General features: G+C 41.6%; 1 protein-coding gene across 2 annotated transcripts in view; it reads left to right on the forward strand.

Annotated features, from left to right (window-relative positions):
- fnbp4 (formin binding protein 4) overlaps positions 1-16,972 on the forward strand; it is a 34,852-nt gene that overhangs the window by 712 nt on the left and 17,168 nt on the right. For both annotated transcript variants that reach the window (XM_078415010.1, XM_078415011.1), the window contains exons 2-7: positions 6,576-6,668; positions 8,102-8,232; positions 8,470-8,689; positions 12,664-12,808; positions 15,170-15,278; positions 15,458-15,823. In XM_078415010.1, coding sequence (XP_078271136.1) covers positions 6,576-6,668; positions 8,102-8,232; positions 8,470-8,689; positions 12,664-12,808; positions 15,170-15,278; positions 15,458-15,823 — 1,064 coding nt within the window. The remainder of the gene's footprint in view (positions 1-6,575; positions 6,669-8,101; positions 8,233-8,469; positions 8,690-12,663; positions 12,809-15,169; positions 15,279-15,457; positions 15,824-16,972) is intronic.

Consider the following 16,972-nt stretch of genomic DNA (forward strand, 5'->3'; position numbering starts at 1 on the left):
TGCAATAAATTAACATTGTTGAGTTTAAATGACGTGTGGGTCGGGAGTAGACGTAAAAGTGGGATAACAACTACTGGAAACAGATGATTGATTCTCGGTGGGCAGAAGGCTTGTTTGTTAAACCTCTAAACTAAAACGAAATAATTACTTCATAAAACGTAGCCTGTGTGTATTCCACTGAGCTATATTTCAAAGAACTACCTGGACATATTGAGGATAGCATCGAACTAAGTGGTTATTTTGCAAATGTCGTCAATAAATGTACCAGAATGTGGGGTTGGTCACAATTTTATAATTGAGGAAAAAATGTAATAGTGTAGGTGACTAAAAACGATATCATGAAGGACTATGTTCCAATGTTCTGAAAGAAATTGATACAAATACGATTAGATATTTTCATTTCTAAAAAGATTTAAGGGTTGGGATAGCAAATGTAACCTTTACAAAAAAAAAGAGAGAGCTACAAAGCAGTTAAATCATTTGAGAAAATGCAAAGGTAACCAACCATATAATGCTTAGAAAAGAATGTGATTCGGCAGAGTCAACATAGTTTAGAATGGGGCAAATGTATAACACAATTATTCTGAGTTCTTTAAGGATGCAACTAATTAGATAGCAAAGCCAATGGGTTGAATATATTCACAAAATGCTGGAGTAACTCAGTGGGTCAGGCAGCATTTATGGAGAAAATAGATAGGTGACATTTTGGATTGTAGCCCTTCTTCAACGTTTTGGGCAGACCCTTTGTCAAAATGGATTGAATATTTTGATTTGCCAAAAAAGCAAAGGTATGATTCCCTTGTGGTGACACCTGGTGGCAACCTGCTACACCCCATAATAGATTGCTCCTCAATATAAAGGCTCACAAGGTTGGGGGTAGTATAAGATGAATAAACAAGTCAAGTTTATTTGTCACATACATATACAAGATGTGCAGTGAAATGAAAGTGGCAACGGCTGCAGATTGTGCTAAACTACAAAACAGAATAGAAAAAAAATGTTAACACAAAAAATAAATTTTCTTGCAAGCAATACCAACCTTTTATATAAAGATACCAGTGATAATTTGAAGTTTGCTGATACAACAATGGTGGTAAAACATTGTAAGATGGCAGAACTTGCAAAGGGACATGGGTTAAATATGTGAGTAAAATATTGGAGATTGAGGTCATCCATTGTGGTGGGAAGAATAGAATGGCGGTATTTAAAATTTGGAATACTGTTATTCGGGGTAACTTTTTAATCATACATGAAGTACAAAGTCAGCATGCAACTATAACATGCAGTAATTGTGGAGGCAAATGGAATGGTGCCTTAGTTACAAGGGGTGGAGTAAAAGAGGAAGAAGGTCTTGCTCTAAGTAGGACTGAGTGAGCACTGAGTTATTTGATAATTTTTGTGTTATCGATTATGGAATAAAGATAATAAAAAAATAATAAGGGGAAAAAGGATGAAATGTGATGGTTGGGGCTGCTCAACAAGCTGGGACCCCATGGAATTAGAGGCAAGGTTCTAGCATAGGAAGACGTTTGACTGACTGGCAGAAGGCAAAGAGTGGGAATTTCTAGTTGGCTGCATGTGACTAATGGTTTTCCACAGGGGTAGGTGCTGGGTCTGCTACTTTTCACGTATGTTAATGATGTGGATGAGAGAATTGTTGGCTTTGTGGCCAAGTTTGCTGATCATACGAAGATAGGTGGAGACACAGGTAATGTTGAAGCAGGGAGGTTGCAGAAAGAGTTGGACAGGCTGGGAGAGGGGGAAAAGTGACAAATGGAGTACAGCATAGCAAAGATTACGGTCATAGACTTAGGCAGAAGGAATTAAGGTATAGATGATTTTCTGAATAGCAAGCTGGTTAAGTAATCAGGTGCAATTGGGATGGGAGTGCTGGTACAGGATTCCCAAAAGGTTAATTTGCATGTTGAGTTGGCAGTAAGGAAGGCAAATACAATGCTAGCTTTAATTTTGAGGGGACTAGAATATAAAAGCAAGGATATAATAATGAGGTTTTATCAGGTATTGGTAAGGCCACATTTTGAATATTGTCGGCAGTTCTGGGCCCCGTATCTGAGGAAGGATGTGCTGGCTTTGGAGAGGGTGCAAAGGAGGTTTATGAGAATGATCCCTGGGATGATTGAGTTAAGATATGAAGAGCGTTTAAAGTTTCTGGACCTGTTCTCACTGGAGTTTAGAAGGATAATGGAGGACCTCATTGAACCAGATAATGAAAAGCCTTAGAATGAGTGGACGTGGAAAAGACGTTTTCAGTAATGGGAGCATCTAGATCCAGAAGGAACAGCTTCAGAATAAAAGGATGTACCTTTAGAATGGACTATGAGGAAGAATTTATTTAGCCAGAAATTAGTGAATTTGTGGGATTCAATACCATAGATGGCTGTGGAGGCCAATACATTGGGTATTTCTAAAGCAAAGATTGATAGTTTCTTGATTAGTAATCGTGTCAAAGGTTATGGGAGGAAGGCAGGAGAATGGGATTGCGGGGGGAAAATAGATCAACCGTGATTGAATGATCAAGTAGATTTGGTGGGCTGAATGGCCTAATTCTGCTCCTATGTCTTATGGTCATGAACGGGTAGGTGCTCACCACTGTAGAGCAATCAAATTTGGTGCATAGGATAAAATGATTGACTACCTAAAACTCAGACTAGAGAGGATTTTGTAAATGGAATTATTTACCCTAGGGAGCCATGAACCTGAGTCTTTGCATATTCAATAGACAATAGGTGCAGGAGTAGGCCATTCAGCCCTTCGAGCCAGCACCGCCATTCAATGTGATCATGGCTGATCACTCTCAATCAGTACCCCGTTCCTGCCTTCTCCCCATACCCCCTCACTCCGCTATCCTTAAGAGCTCTATCCAGCTCTCTCTTGAAAGCATCCAACGAACTGGCCTCCACTGCCTTCTGAGGCAGAGAAATTCCACACCTTCACCACGCTCTGACTGAAAAAGTTCTTCCTCATCTCCGTTCTAAATGGCCTACACCTTATTTAAACTGTGGCCCCTTGTTCTGGACTCCCCCAACATTGGGAACATGTTTCCTGCCTCTAATGTGTCCAATCCCCTAATTATCTTATATGTTTCAATAAGTTCCCCCTCATCCTTCTAAATTCCAGTGTATACAAGCCTAATTGCTCCAGCCTTTCAACATACGACAGTCCCGCCATTCCGGGAATTAACCTAGTGAACCTACGCTGCACGCCCTCAATAGCAAGAATATCCTTCCTCAAATTTGGAGACCAAAACTGCACACAGTCCTCCAGGTGCGGTCTCACCAGGGCCCGGTACAACTGTAGAAGGATCTCTTTGCTCCTATACTCAACTCCTCTTGTTATGAAGGCCAACATTCCATTGGCTTTTCAAGACGGGGTGCTCTTCTTTGAAGTTGCGGTCAAGGCTCAAATCGGCCTCCATTTTATTGAATGATGGAAGAAGTTTGGGATTTTGTAGTTTGCCCCTATATCTTATGTTTTTGCGCATGCTTTATTGACGTTGCTATTGGAATCTGACGCGATGTCTTAGAATAGCTAGATGATTGCTCAACAGATGGATTTTCAGGTCGGCAAGCTACTGCGCCCCAAAGATGAGTATTGATCAGTTCCTCAGTTATTTACAATGTATAACAATGGGTTGGAAGAAAAGACACTGGGTGGAATATTCAACCCAAGTGTTTTAGTTTCAGCCAGAGTGCTTGACAGACCCTTGTGTACCTTGCCAACATTCCTGAGACTGACCCTCAAGCTTTACTGATGTTAGCAGTAAAGACATCCCATGCCCCAGCAGCTTTTTCAAATTAGCCTGACTACAGTTGACACAAATGATCTGTATTTCCAGCCTGAATTAATCTAGGCATTAAACAGCAATTTGGATTAATTATTTTTATCCATAAAGGAAAATATTTTGTACCAGCCCATTAGATACTGGAATTTAAATGCAGTTCTTGAAAACTGTCTTGGTTAATCTTGTGATATTCAGCTATTTGTTCTGTAATAAACAAAGGTTGATATAAGACTCTTACCAAAAGCCAGTCAAGTGAAACTACATCTAATTTTTAATTATGGTTGTATATTGATTCATGATTATTTGTCAACAATTTGAATGTACAGAAGTTATTTTATTTCACATTTTAGCAGTTAATTCCTTGCTAACACTGAATATTATTCAGCAATTAATAATGCTAATTTAGTGTGAAAAATACAAACAATATTTCAATATTAATGACTCAATTTTCTTGCATTAGATGGAATAATAGAGGTTCAGGGAATTCCCTTGTTGAGTGATCCTTTGGTCATGTGGCATCATGACAGACATGTTGAATTTTATGTAGATTCTGATTCTGCACAGATCAGCTGGCAATGCTTGGTGTTGCATAAAGATCTGTTAAATAGTCCCTTACCACCAAAACAATGCTATTGATAGACATGCATGAAACAGTGAAGGAAGACTTGAGCCTTTTCGTGTAAAAATTCATTAAATGTTATTACATTTTTTTGCAATATTATTACCAAAATTTACATTAATGCTATCAATGCTATTGTGTAGATCTGTCGAATACTCAGTTTTTCTCTCTCTTACACCATATACATTGAGAATTATAACGCAAAATAGCCATCTGAAAGCTGTGATTGTTTCTTTATACAAAGTATTAATTGTAATGAATATAAATGTACAAATTCAATATAAGATCATACATTTATAATATGGCAGACTGTGCAGACTGTGTGTGCAGACTGAAGAAGCAAGTATACAATCCAAATAACCAATGAAGTGCTCAGAAAGGAATTCTATTATTTGCTTCCCAAGTGCAGATGGTGTTACTGTGGTGAATCAAAGCACATTCATTTAGATTTTTGATAGCTGCAGTGAAAATAGAATTATGTGTTTCTTTTACTGCACTCTGGTTTAAGGTTGTTCCCTTTTCCATCAGTCGTACGACATTTTTCCCTCTGAATGACTGCATTCATCATCTTGATCGTATCTAGGCTAAGATTTGAGTTAATAAATGTAATTTTCCCCATGCCACCATACCACACCAGGTCTGAGACCTGCCCCCTTTGTGGCATCTCACCCATCTCCAACCATTCAGTGGTTTAGAGTGCCAAACACTGGCAGATGAGAATCTTTGTTGAAGTACAGGCTATGAGAATCTTCACTGCCAGTGGAACTTGGGAGGGAGAAGTGTAGCAGTGAATGGAGAATCAGTGGGTTGCTCTGCTGATCCACCCATCTTCTGAACTGAGACAGTGAGTGCTGAAGGCTAATAGCACCACCAGGTCTGTTGTGTGTTCTGGTCCAATATGACTTTCTTGCTTTGCCAATGATGCAAATCTAGTTGGGAAATTGAGCAACAAAGATGCCAAGATTCTGCCGAAGAATATGGATAGATTATGTGAATGGACAAGATCAAGACATTGATATGCTGAGAAATTAAGTGTACCTAAGAGAATATAATGACTTGGTAGGAAAGAAAAAAACACAAAAGTGCAAGAACAAAGGCATCACCCTTTAAACATTGCTTCTTGAGGTGCAGCCCCATAAAACCCTTGCACTCTTTCAATTCTGCCTGTGTACATTTTCATTTTAAGCGATCGTTTCGCTGAACACCTCTGCTCAGTCCGCCTAAACCTACCTGATCTCCCGATTGCTAAATACTTTAACTCCCCCTCCCATTCTCACACTGACCTTTCTGATCTGGGCTTCCTCCATTGTTAGAGTTAGGCCCAGCGCATATTGGAGGAACCGCACCTCGTATTTCGCTTGGGCAGCTTACACCCGAGCAATATGAACATTGACTTCTCTAACTTCAAGTAACCCTTGCTTTCCCTCTCTCTCCATTGCTCCTCCATCCCAGTTCTCCGACCAGTCTTACTGTCTCCGACTACATTTTATCTCTGCTTTAGCTAACAATGATCAATTCTACATTTTTCTTGGTCTCTATTCCATTTGTCCTATTTTCACACCTTACACTTCCTTATGTATGTATCTCCCTCTCCCTTAACATCAGTCTGAAGAAGGGTCTCGACCCAAAACATCACCCATTCCTTCTCTCCAGAGATGCTGCCTGTCCCGCTAAGTTACTCCAGTGTTTTGTATCTATAACCTGGGACTTGTTGGCCGGTGTGGGCAGGTTGGGCCGAAGGGCCTGTTTCCACGCTGTATCACTCCATGACTCTATGTTTGGCTTAAACCCGAATCTGCAGTTCCTTCCTATACATTATAATAAATGTGGTGCTCTGGGATACTTATTTATTGTTTCCCTGGATTGACCCTTCAACAACTATGCATATGCATCACTCTCTGCATTCATTTTCACATGCCAGTTACAATTGTGATCAGCCCATATATGCTGTACTTCATCTTTGTTTGCCCTGGGAATTTATTTCCACCACCCTCCCACCAGCCCATTGCGTCTTCATAGGATCATCTGGGCCAGATCCTGGGAGGGGTGGAGGTATAACAAGACTCTGGTGACAGTGTAATTGTGTGGCGACACGGTTTTGTTTTGATCATTGAGCCATGTTACAACATTCAAACTGTGCTCTCTTCTTTGCAGATGAGCAAGAAGATGGGTCGGATCAATTTGTCAATTCAAGTTCAAGCAATGCAAATAATGGGACAACTAAAGATACTGCAGTCCGGACCACAGGTAACTGCCTCACGGTCTAATTCCTAAAAGGTCTAGCTTGGTGTTTGTAAGATGGTGATTCCTTATCCTGGAACCCACTCTCTGCCTTCGATACTAAATTATTTTAAACACTTGAATCAGATCACCCTCAACTCACTTCCATACTCATAGGAATACTGCAACAAATTGTATTTAGACGGCTGGAGTAACCAGCCAGTCGGGCAGCATCCCTAGAGAGCATGAATAGGCGATGTTTCAGTCGAGACTCTTCAGACTGATTGTGTGGAGGGGGGGGGGAGAGAAGAAAGCTGGAATGGGGCAGGACAAAACAGGGCATATAATAGGCTGACATGTGCGCAAGGGTTTTTTTGACCAAGCAAATAGCTGACAAACCATTGGTATGAACAATGCTTTCTCCAATTTTAGGTGACCTCTAACTAACCACCCCACTCCCCTTCTGTGTCCCACCTATTTCTTCCCCCAACCCACTGCTACTTTCCTACCTCTGGCTTCACAATCCACAACTCTTCAAACCTGCCTCACATCTTCTGTCTTTTGGTTCAACCATCTGCCTGTCCAGTGGTGCTGCCTGACCTGCAAAGTTACTTTGTATCTTTTTGTTTAAAAATTGTATTTGCAAGCCATCTGTAATGCGATGGCCAAGATACCAACAACAGCATGATTCTGAATTATCAGAACAGGAGATCAAAGGATTAGTCAGAGAGGTTAAGCAATCTCCATTTGGGGAGAGAATTTGGCAAATGCCAAAGCATTAAAAACCAACAGTGGAGAGATTAGAATTTGCAGAACACGACAGAAGAGAATTGGAACACAAACCAAGATAGTATTTGTGATTTGATTAGATGGTGTGCAAACAAAATCTTTTCACTGTCCTCTGAACATGTGACAATATGAATAAACTTAAAATACTGCAATCTATTGTAATTTAACCCTCCAGTAGCATTCTGGTGTATCTGCACTGTAAATATGAGGCAAAAAGTATCCTTGGGATCATGTATATAATATTGAAAGGAGCATTCTGGGTGGGATAGATCAATTAAAGCCTATTATTTCTTTGTATTCTGGTCTCTGAGTTTCAGGTCAATAATGATCTGGACATTTATGACATAGACCACAAAACCGAGCAGTTACAGAACGTAAACAATGATGACATATATGTTCAGGTTTCCATATTCTTTCACTCTTCCTAACCTTTATTTAGAAAATGCTTCACCATGTCTCACTTGGATGAGATGATGGATAACTCTCACTACCTGTGGTTTTGGACAAATTCCCAATCCGTCAGTTTGCAGTCCCATCACCTCTACAATCTACCATTCCCCCAAACACTGAGATTAATCTGATGATGTCAGTGTTTCCAAGCAGGGGCTTGTGTTGAATGGGCAGGAGTACATTGTTTTTAATTTGTTTTTTTGTGAATTGCTCTCTTTCAGGTGGACTGGGTTTGCTGGGTGCTTACACGGACAGTGACGATGAGGACAATCCTGATGCTGAGCCCCAGGAGGCAGAGTCCCGGCCCAGTAAGCCTGCAGACATCGACAGCACATTGGCAAATTTTATGGCGGTGAGGATCAATTGCTTAACACTACCTGTCATTCCTTTTCCTTTGCTTTCTCTTCCCCCATTTATACCCAGCATGGTCCATAGTTATACTTTTACTTGTCTTTCCTTTTCCCTTCCGTGCTATCCATGACTTTTCCCTTCCTGTTGGATTGTCTGGTGCTGTGTATGGACTGAAGAATTTGTGAAATTAGACTTTGAAGAATGCACTAACTCTGCATGTAACGTCTTTTATCTACAGGAGATTGATGCAATTACAGCTCCTCTCCCTGTTTCTGAATCGGCATCTTCCACTGAGGCACCAGCCCCAACACCCACACCACCTCGGCCAGAACCCAAACTTGTGCCGAATGCTCAAAAAGCTACAAACAATCACATTGACAGTGAAATGAATGCTTTGGTGGTGAGCGGTAACATGTCGGCTGAATGGCACTATGATACACAATATTCATTGGCTGGAGGTACATGTTAGCTTAATATTACACGGTCAAAATTTAATATTTTGTGTTGTATACAAAACTTATTAGATGATTGATGTTGTCACTGCATAGGATGCTGGCTGTAGCTATGTATTTTTCATAGAGTTTTACACATAGAAAACGTGAACCATTTGGCCCATTGTGACTGTCAGCTCTTTAAAAAAGCTACCTAATCCTTTCCATCCCACCATCCAATTTTCACCCATGCTCCTGAAATTGGGTCTCCAAAGTCAATGCTCCTATCTATAAATTTTTCAAAATAAATTTCTCCCCGTAAATTTATAAGAGCCTTTGGTATTTTTAACTCTGCAACCTAAGATGCCACTCATCCAGTTCAGGGGACTGAGTGATGCTAACAATTTTAGCACCCATCTTTATCTATTTCTATCCTATCCAATGCCTTCATCTTCTAAATATTAATGCTACCCTGTTCTCATGGATGTAATACATTTACTCGGTACTTAAGGTGTTCTCTCAGAATTTATTTTTGAAGCCCCACCTGTTCATATAATTGTCTTTTTACTTTATGTGGATTCTTTACTTCATTTTAAGTGACTTACCAATCATTTTTCAAACTCATTCTTTGTATCTCTATCCTTCTCCAAATGCTGTGTACTATGATTTTGAATTGTAATATATATTTGGCATCAAATATTTGTCACACTATTGCCAGCCATTTTCTTTTCCATCCTGCATGGTTCCCATTCCTGCCCATTTAAAAATCTGGAATCTATTATAGTCGCAATATCATAACCCCCTGCGACACCTTTGCCTGTTGAATTTACTTTTCCACCATTCCCGTTCTTTGTACATTGGTTGGGCGAAACCATCCAGAGAAATGTGAGGTAATGCACTTGGGGAAATACAAGACAAGGGTTGTGAACAGCTGTTATTGGTGGTGTGGAGGAACAGAAGGATGTTGGACTGTTTCAGTGGCAGGAACGATCTATCGATAGTCAATGGCTACAAAGTCAATCAGTCAAAGTAAAGGATAAAATATTTTGGGAGGTTACATTAGATCTCTACAACATTAGTTAACCCACAGTTTTAGTTCTGGGTACAGTTCTGGTTGTCATATTACAAGAAAAATGTGATGGCACTGGAGAAGATGCAATTGGGAGAGTAAGAGAATGATGCCAGGAACTGGGAAATTATAGCAATGAAGAAAAATTGTACGGTTGCTTTTCCTTGGAATAGAGGTGGTTGAGAGGAGATTTGAGAAAAACAACATTGAAGGGCCAAGATCGATAAAATAAGATGGTAGAGGGTGAAAAAAGGTGAGGAGGGTTTTGTGATGGGTGGTAAAGACCAGAAATGAAAAGATAGAAGGTGTGAGATAAAAGTATTGAATTATGTAAATTGTGAAACTCGAAGACGGTATGTAGATGGAAGGGGGGAAATACATGCAGGTCCTGGTGTGGCCTAGGGGGGAGGTGGGGGAGAGAATGGGGTAAGGGTGATGTAGTGAACTGAAATTGGAGAATTCAATGCTCATACCATAGATACAAATCATACAACAGTGCAGGAACAGGCCCTTCAGCCTGCAATGTGGTTGCAGGGGGACATACATGGGGAGGGGGTGATTTGGATGGGAAGGGATGAGTGAACCAAAGAGTTGTGGAGGAGGAGGTCTCTGTCGGAGGCGGAAAGGGAGGGGGGGAGGAGTTTTGACTGGTGGTGGGATCATGGGCATGGGTGATTGATTAATCTATGACAGTGGGGGGGGGGGGGAGCAACGTTTACTAAAGAAAGAGGACATCCCTGATGTCCTAGTATGGGAAATTTCATCTTGGGAGCAGATGTGGTGAAGACGGTGAAATTGAGAGTAAGGGGTAGCATCTTTGCAAGAGGCTGGGTGGGTGCAAGTGTTGTCGAGTTAATTTGGGGTCGGCAGGTTTGTAGTTAACAACAGTTGATAGTCTTTCTCTGTGATGGAGACAGTGATCGAGAAAGGGGAGAGAGAAGTGTCAGGGTGGCCCAAATGAATTTCAGGGCAGAGTGGCAATTAGTGATAAAGTTAATGAAATCAACGAGTTCTGCACGGGTGCAGGAGGCAACCCTGTTGAAGTCATCAATATTGCTGAGAAAGGGGATAGTTCCAGTGTACGTTTGCAATGTGGACTGTTCGATGCAACCAACAAAAAGGCAGGCATAGCTGGGACTCGTGCGAGTGTCCATGGCTATACTTTCAAGTTAGAGACAGTGCGGGGAGTCAAAGGAAAAGTGGTTGAAGGTGAGGACAAGTTCTGCCAGGCGGAGAAGAATGTTAGTAGAGGGAAGTTGATTGGATTTCTATTGAAGGAAGAACCAGTGGGTCTTGAGACATTCCTGGTGGGGGATGGAGGTGTTGAAGCGACTGGATATCCATAGTAAAAACGAGGCAATTGGGGCCTGGAAACTGAAAGTTATTGAAGGGCATGTAAGGCTTCTTGGATGCAGGTGTATTTGGCAATGTGTTCTGTGGGGCAGGGACAGACAGAAACAATAGGTTTGCCAGGGCAGCCCTGTTTGGGTTTTAGGAAGGATTTAACACTAATTCATCTACTATTTCCATGGTTACATTTAGTTCACTGGGATGTGGATTATCTGGGGCTTTATCAGTTTTCAGTCCTATTAATTTCTCTATTGTTTTTCTTTTAACTCGTACTCATTTCCTTTCATTTCTCCCCCCCTCAACTCTTAGTTTCTTGGCGTTGCTGGGATTATTTCTGAGCTCCATGCAGATAGATTCAAAACCTTTAATTACTCTGCTATTTTCCCCAGAATAAATTCTCCCGTCTGTCTTTTGTAATCTATTTTCTTTTTGCATACTTGTCGAGCCTTTCACAATTTGCATTTGTGTTCCTCTCACGTTTATTTTCCTGCTCTATTATTGCTCTCAATCTTTTGGTTTGTTTTATTTCTGAATTTTGAGGTTTTACTCCCAATCCCCAGGCTCGCTGCCCTTTATAATATCTTTATATCTTGCTTATTTGAATCTAATACAATTCTTAACATTTGTTCATCGTAGCTAATGTGATTTTGTGTTTTGCACCAGATAGGAAATTGTATATGCTGTAGTTCCCAAATACATAACGATAAGCATCGTAATGCCGGATGGCTAAAGTCATTGAGGCAAACAAGAGAACTTGCGAGTTACAGCAAAAGTTGATGGCTTTGACCATAATACCTGATATTTAAAATGGACAAATACCCTGATCAGCCAAAACATTATGACCACTGACAGGCAAAGTGAATAACATTGATTATCTTGGTACAATGGCACCTGTCAAGGGGTGGGATATATTAGGCATTAAGTGAACAGTCAGTTCTTGAAGTTGATGTGTTGGATGCAGGAGATATGGGCAGGAGTAAAGACCTGAGTGACTTTGACAATGGCCAAATTGTAATAGCCAGACGACTGGGTCAAAGCATCTCTGAAATGGCAAGGCTTATGGGGTGCTCCCATTCAGGAGTGGTGAGTACCTACCGACAGTGGTCCGAGGAGGGACAAACCGGCGACAGGGTGTTGGGCGCCCAAGGCTCATCGATGAGCGAGGGCAATGAAGGCTATCCCGTCTGGTCCGAAGCGACAGAAGGTCTACTGTGGCACATGTCACAGAAAATTTTAATGGTGGTCACGGGAGGAATGGGTCACAATACACAGTGCATCGCACCCTGCTGTGTTTGGGGCTGCACACGGAGGACCAACAGCATATTAGGCAGGTGGTCATATTGTTTTGGCTCCTCAAGACATAATTACTTGGCTGATAGGTGTATGTAAACATTCACAAGATGGCACATATTAGATTCACAATCTATGAATGGATACTGCAAAATTAATGATGATGGTAGACAGTTTGTGGATTGTACAACGTTGTCCTAAACACTGGAGAGTTCTGTGCTGAGAGGGTGAACTTTGGATGAGATGTAAATTTAGTAGATACAAAATATGTTATTTTCTCTTATTGCTACAGTTAATGTGGAGATGGGTGACTGGCAAGAGGTGTGGGATGAGAATACAGGCTGTTACTATTACTGGAATATTCAAACCAATGAAGTGATGTGGGAACTACCTCAGTACCTGGCCACTCAGCTTCAGGGACTCCATTACCAGACCAGGTGGGTACTCAACCGCAACGGGTCAATGTACACTCGCAAAGCAGATATCTAACGCACTTTCTGCTGCCATCTATAATTGTTATTAACTGATATAACCTGATGTTCGTTTTATTTTATTTTTTATTTTTTAATAACTTGGAAAATATGGCACATACTATAAAATGCCCTTAACTCGTCCACCCTGCCCTGTCAAGGGGGACCGCACCATGTTGTACACCAGTATTTTGACCAATTGAGTCAACCAAGTTCTGGCTTGTCGCTGGAGGGCAAGGCACATTGCAAAAACAATTGTGCATGTTAACTCCAAGTTCCGAGAATGTTTACTCTCCCCTTGGTTCTCCTCCCAAGCCCCTGTAATTCTGAGCTGATGCCACAATTGAGTGCTTGGCATAATTTTAACGTGTGTGCCCTCTGTTGTGTTTTTCTTATGTTGGAATACGTGGAAATGCACACTTGACGGTTGTTCACATTCGTTTGTTTCTTCCATGAGAGAAAGTTAAACATTGTTAATGAAGAAGGCGCAGCAATTGCAAACCCCGAGGCCCAATTTGAGGTTGGAAAGAGTCAAGTATGCAAGAGGGTCGAGGGATCTGGGCCAGACAGCGCCACGTCTCCTTGGATCAGCTATTGATGCCAGCAATCAGTGGGAAAAAATGTTCATTTTACATAATTTCTAACCAAAAAACAGTCTGCAATTTTCCACTCCTAGCAATAGTGTGAAAAGTGAAGGGCTGTTTCGCCAGGGGGTCCGACACCTCGATATACACGAGCAGGGGTGATACGACCAGTGGTTCGATGCTGGCTAGTGCAAGTGGTGATCTTAGACCTACCAGTGTCTGTTCCTGTATTCGTTTACTGTTGAGGGCGTGCAAAAGGTAATGGATTGGCATTCTAACGTGCCACACAAAGGTTTGAGGCTAAGTATTACAGTGCAATGTAATTCTGCAACAGTTTATAATTTTGTAATCACCAAGCAAGAATTGGATTAATGATCAACTCTCCAACCAAAAGTGGGATGTTTGCAATGTTGTTGCAAGGAAGTCTGCCTGTAACTAAATAGTGCATTGGTGAGACCGCACCTGGAGTACCGTTTAGTTTTGGTTTCGTCAAAGGATATTGTCTTTGCGAGGGTCGTGGAAGGTTCATGTGATTAGGAAACAACTGCTGGAGGAATTCAGTGGGTTCTGCAGCATCTGTGGAGGGAAATGGATGGTGTTTCTGATTGGGACCCTTTGTCAGACTGGAGTATTCGCGTCGACCAACTTCCTTTACCCTATCAGTCCGAAGAAGGGTCCTAACCCAAAATACAGGTTTTCCTCCTGCATCTTATTTTTAGTTTTGCTTAAGATTCCAATATCTACGGTCACTTGTCTTGGGGTTCATTTGATTGATGACCATATCTTCTGAGAAGAGATTAGAGTAGAATGGGGCAAAAGAAAATTTGTCTTGGGAAAATTGGATGATCTCTGAAAAGTAAATCATAATAAACGAGATATGTATGCTGTTCCCCACGGAGAGGCATTTAGAAATTCCCTTAAAATAAGGGGCCAGCATTTTAAGCCTGGCTGAGTGTTCTTCACTGGGTGTTTATCAACTTTCACAGTCCATTCTCAAGAGGACTGTGGATGCTCAACAGTTGAGCATATTTAAGCCTGAGAGTTTAGGGTTGCAAGACTATGGTGGAAAAATAGAAGTACCAACAGTGACAAGTTTAGCTGAATGGACAAATGAACAGAGAATTTTATCTAGCACGTGAGAGTTTGTTGTATGAAGTTTGCTTCCCCACACATTTTTTATTATTCATTAGCATGTTTGTTTGAATATTTTCAGCCTCAGTTGGTCCTTATTGGGAGGTGAGGAGGTAGAGATTTGTGATTTATACTAGCTTTTATGTTAATAGTTGATTTCTTGTGATATGGAACTCTTTATTGGAGAAAATAACTTTTCTATTTGCCCGTGGATGTTTTACTCAATTAGCTTGCACCTTAATCATCCTCATTCATGGGAATATGGAGCGAGTCCTGCAGTTAGTTTTATTCATCAGGCACTTTTTGCTCTGGTGGCATTCTGCTAAATCTGCATTACACTAATTACTTCCTTCCTGAGGTACGATGCTCCAGTTGCGGTCTAACAAGAGCTTTATGTAACTTGCAGGATAAAGCTCTGAGCCCTGTACGACATATTGGAATCAATAAGGCCTTCAAACAGCCTTTTAGCAATCCATTCTTGGGAGGGTGGTGGCAGGGTTGGTTATTATAGCTTTTAAAAATTGATGGAAGAGCCATTAATGTTTGAAAATGTTCTTTAGGAACCATTGAGCAGCTCGGGGAGAGACGCATGTTACTTTGTGTTGTCTTTCAGTTCCGTGGTCCTGTCTGCTAGTGAAGTGGAGAGCAGTTATCAACACATGGGTGTCTATCACCATGACCAAACTCTGACAAAGCCTGATGGCAGAAACCTGAAGAAGAAGGTAGGGGTGAATTAGGGTGATATCTGTTGCTTTCCCAAAGGGGAAGAAAAATAAAATTATTGTGTGGAAGCCTACATTTATTTCAATGGGGCCATTGATGTACACGTAACTTCTGATTTATGCCCATGCTTGCACCTGTGAGTGTTGTCCCTCTAATCTGCTCTTTCCTGCTTCCAAAGGAAGTTAACGAAAGTGTATTTGCACTGACTGGTGAGAAGGAGGAGCGATCGGGTGTTGCTGCATCCTTGCTGGCTCCACTCATCCCTGAGGAAGTGAAGAAAGCGGAGGAAAAATGGCGGAAGAAATTGATTTGCCAGGAAGAACCAGAAGAGGTGGTGGTGAAGGAGGAGGTGGTGGTGGAAGAGGAGGTGGAGGAGGAGAAGGATGCTGGTGGGGACACTGTGCCCGTCGAAGAAGCCCCTCAGGAGGATCAGCAGGCCTTGGACCTTTCTCAGGAGAGTGTGGAGGATGAGGAGGAGGGGGTGGAGAAAGAGGAAGAGGAGGAGTATACACGAGAGCTGGAACTGGTGCTGGAGAGAAAAAAGGTTAACTATACCCTGGAGACAGCGTCTCTTTAAACTAGATTTCATACCCGACTATACTTTGTGATAACCACACTCAATGGATGTATCATTACCTGAATGCTTGTAAATTTCTAAACTGTATTTTCATAAGAGCAGAATGAGGCCATTCGGCCCGTCAAGTCGGCTCTGCCATTCAATCATGGCTGATTAACTTTTCCTTCCCAACCACATTCTCCTGCCTTCTCTCCATAACCTTTGATGCCCTTACTAATCAAGAACCTATCAATTTCCACTTTATGTATTCCCAATGATTTGGTGTCCATGGCCATCTGTGGCAATGAATTCCACAGATTCACCACCCTCTAGCTAAAGAAATTCCTCCTCGTCCTTCCTCCCCAAGGAAGAAGGTTAAATCGGAAGTGTCAGTGTTGCAGTTGAACAAAGAGGACTATAAAGGCATGAGAGAGGAGCTGGCTAAGGTCGAATAGAAAGGGATCCTAGCAGGAATGACGGTGGAACAGCAATGGCAGGAATTTCTGAGCATAATCCAGAAGATGCAGGATCATTTCATTCCAAAGAGGAAGAAAGATTCTAAGGGGAGTAAGAGGCAACCGTGGCTGACAAGGGAAGTTAGAGATGGAATAAAACTAAAAGATGAAAAAGATAGCAAAGAGTAGCGGGAAGCCAGAGAAGTGGGCAACTTTCAAAGAACAACAGAAGATAGCAAAAAGTGTAATACGGGCTGAAAAGATGAGGTACGAAGCGAAGCTGGCCAAAAGTATAAAGAAGGACAGTAAAAGCTTCTGTAGGTATGTTAAGAGAAAAAGATTAGTAAAGACAAATGTGGGTCCTTTGAAGGCAGAAACGGGTGCAATTATTATGGGTAACAAGGAAATGGCAGAAGAGTTGAACAGGTACTTTGGATCTGTCTTCACTAAGGAAGACACAAACAATCTCCCAGATGTTCTAGTGGACAGAGGATCAAGGGAGACAGAGGAACTGAAAGAAATTTGCATTAGGCAAGAAATAGTATTGGGTAGACTGGGACTGAAGACTGATAAATCCCCTGGGCCTGATGGTCTGCATCCCAGGGTACCCAAGGAGGTGGCTCATGAAATCGTTGATGTATTGGTGATCATTTCCCAATGTCCAATAGATTCAGGATCAGTT

Source organism: Rhinoraja longicauda, chromosome 18, assembly GCF_053455715.1.
Source record: "Rhinoraja longicauda isolate Sanriku21f chromosome 18, sRhiLon1.1, whole genome shotgun sequence".
Taxonomy (NCBI): Eukaryota; Metazoa; Chordata; class Chondrichthyes; order Rajiformes; family Arhynchobatidae; genus Rhinoraja; species Rhinoraja longicauda.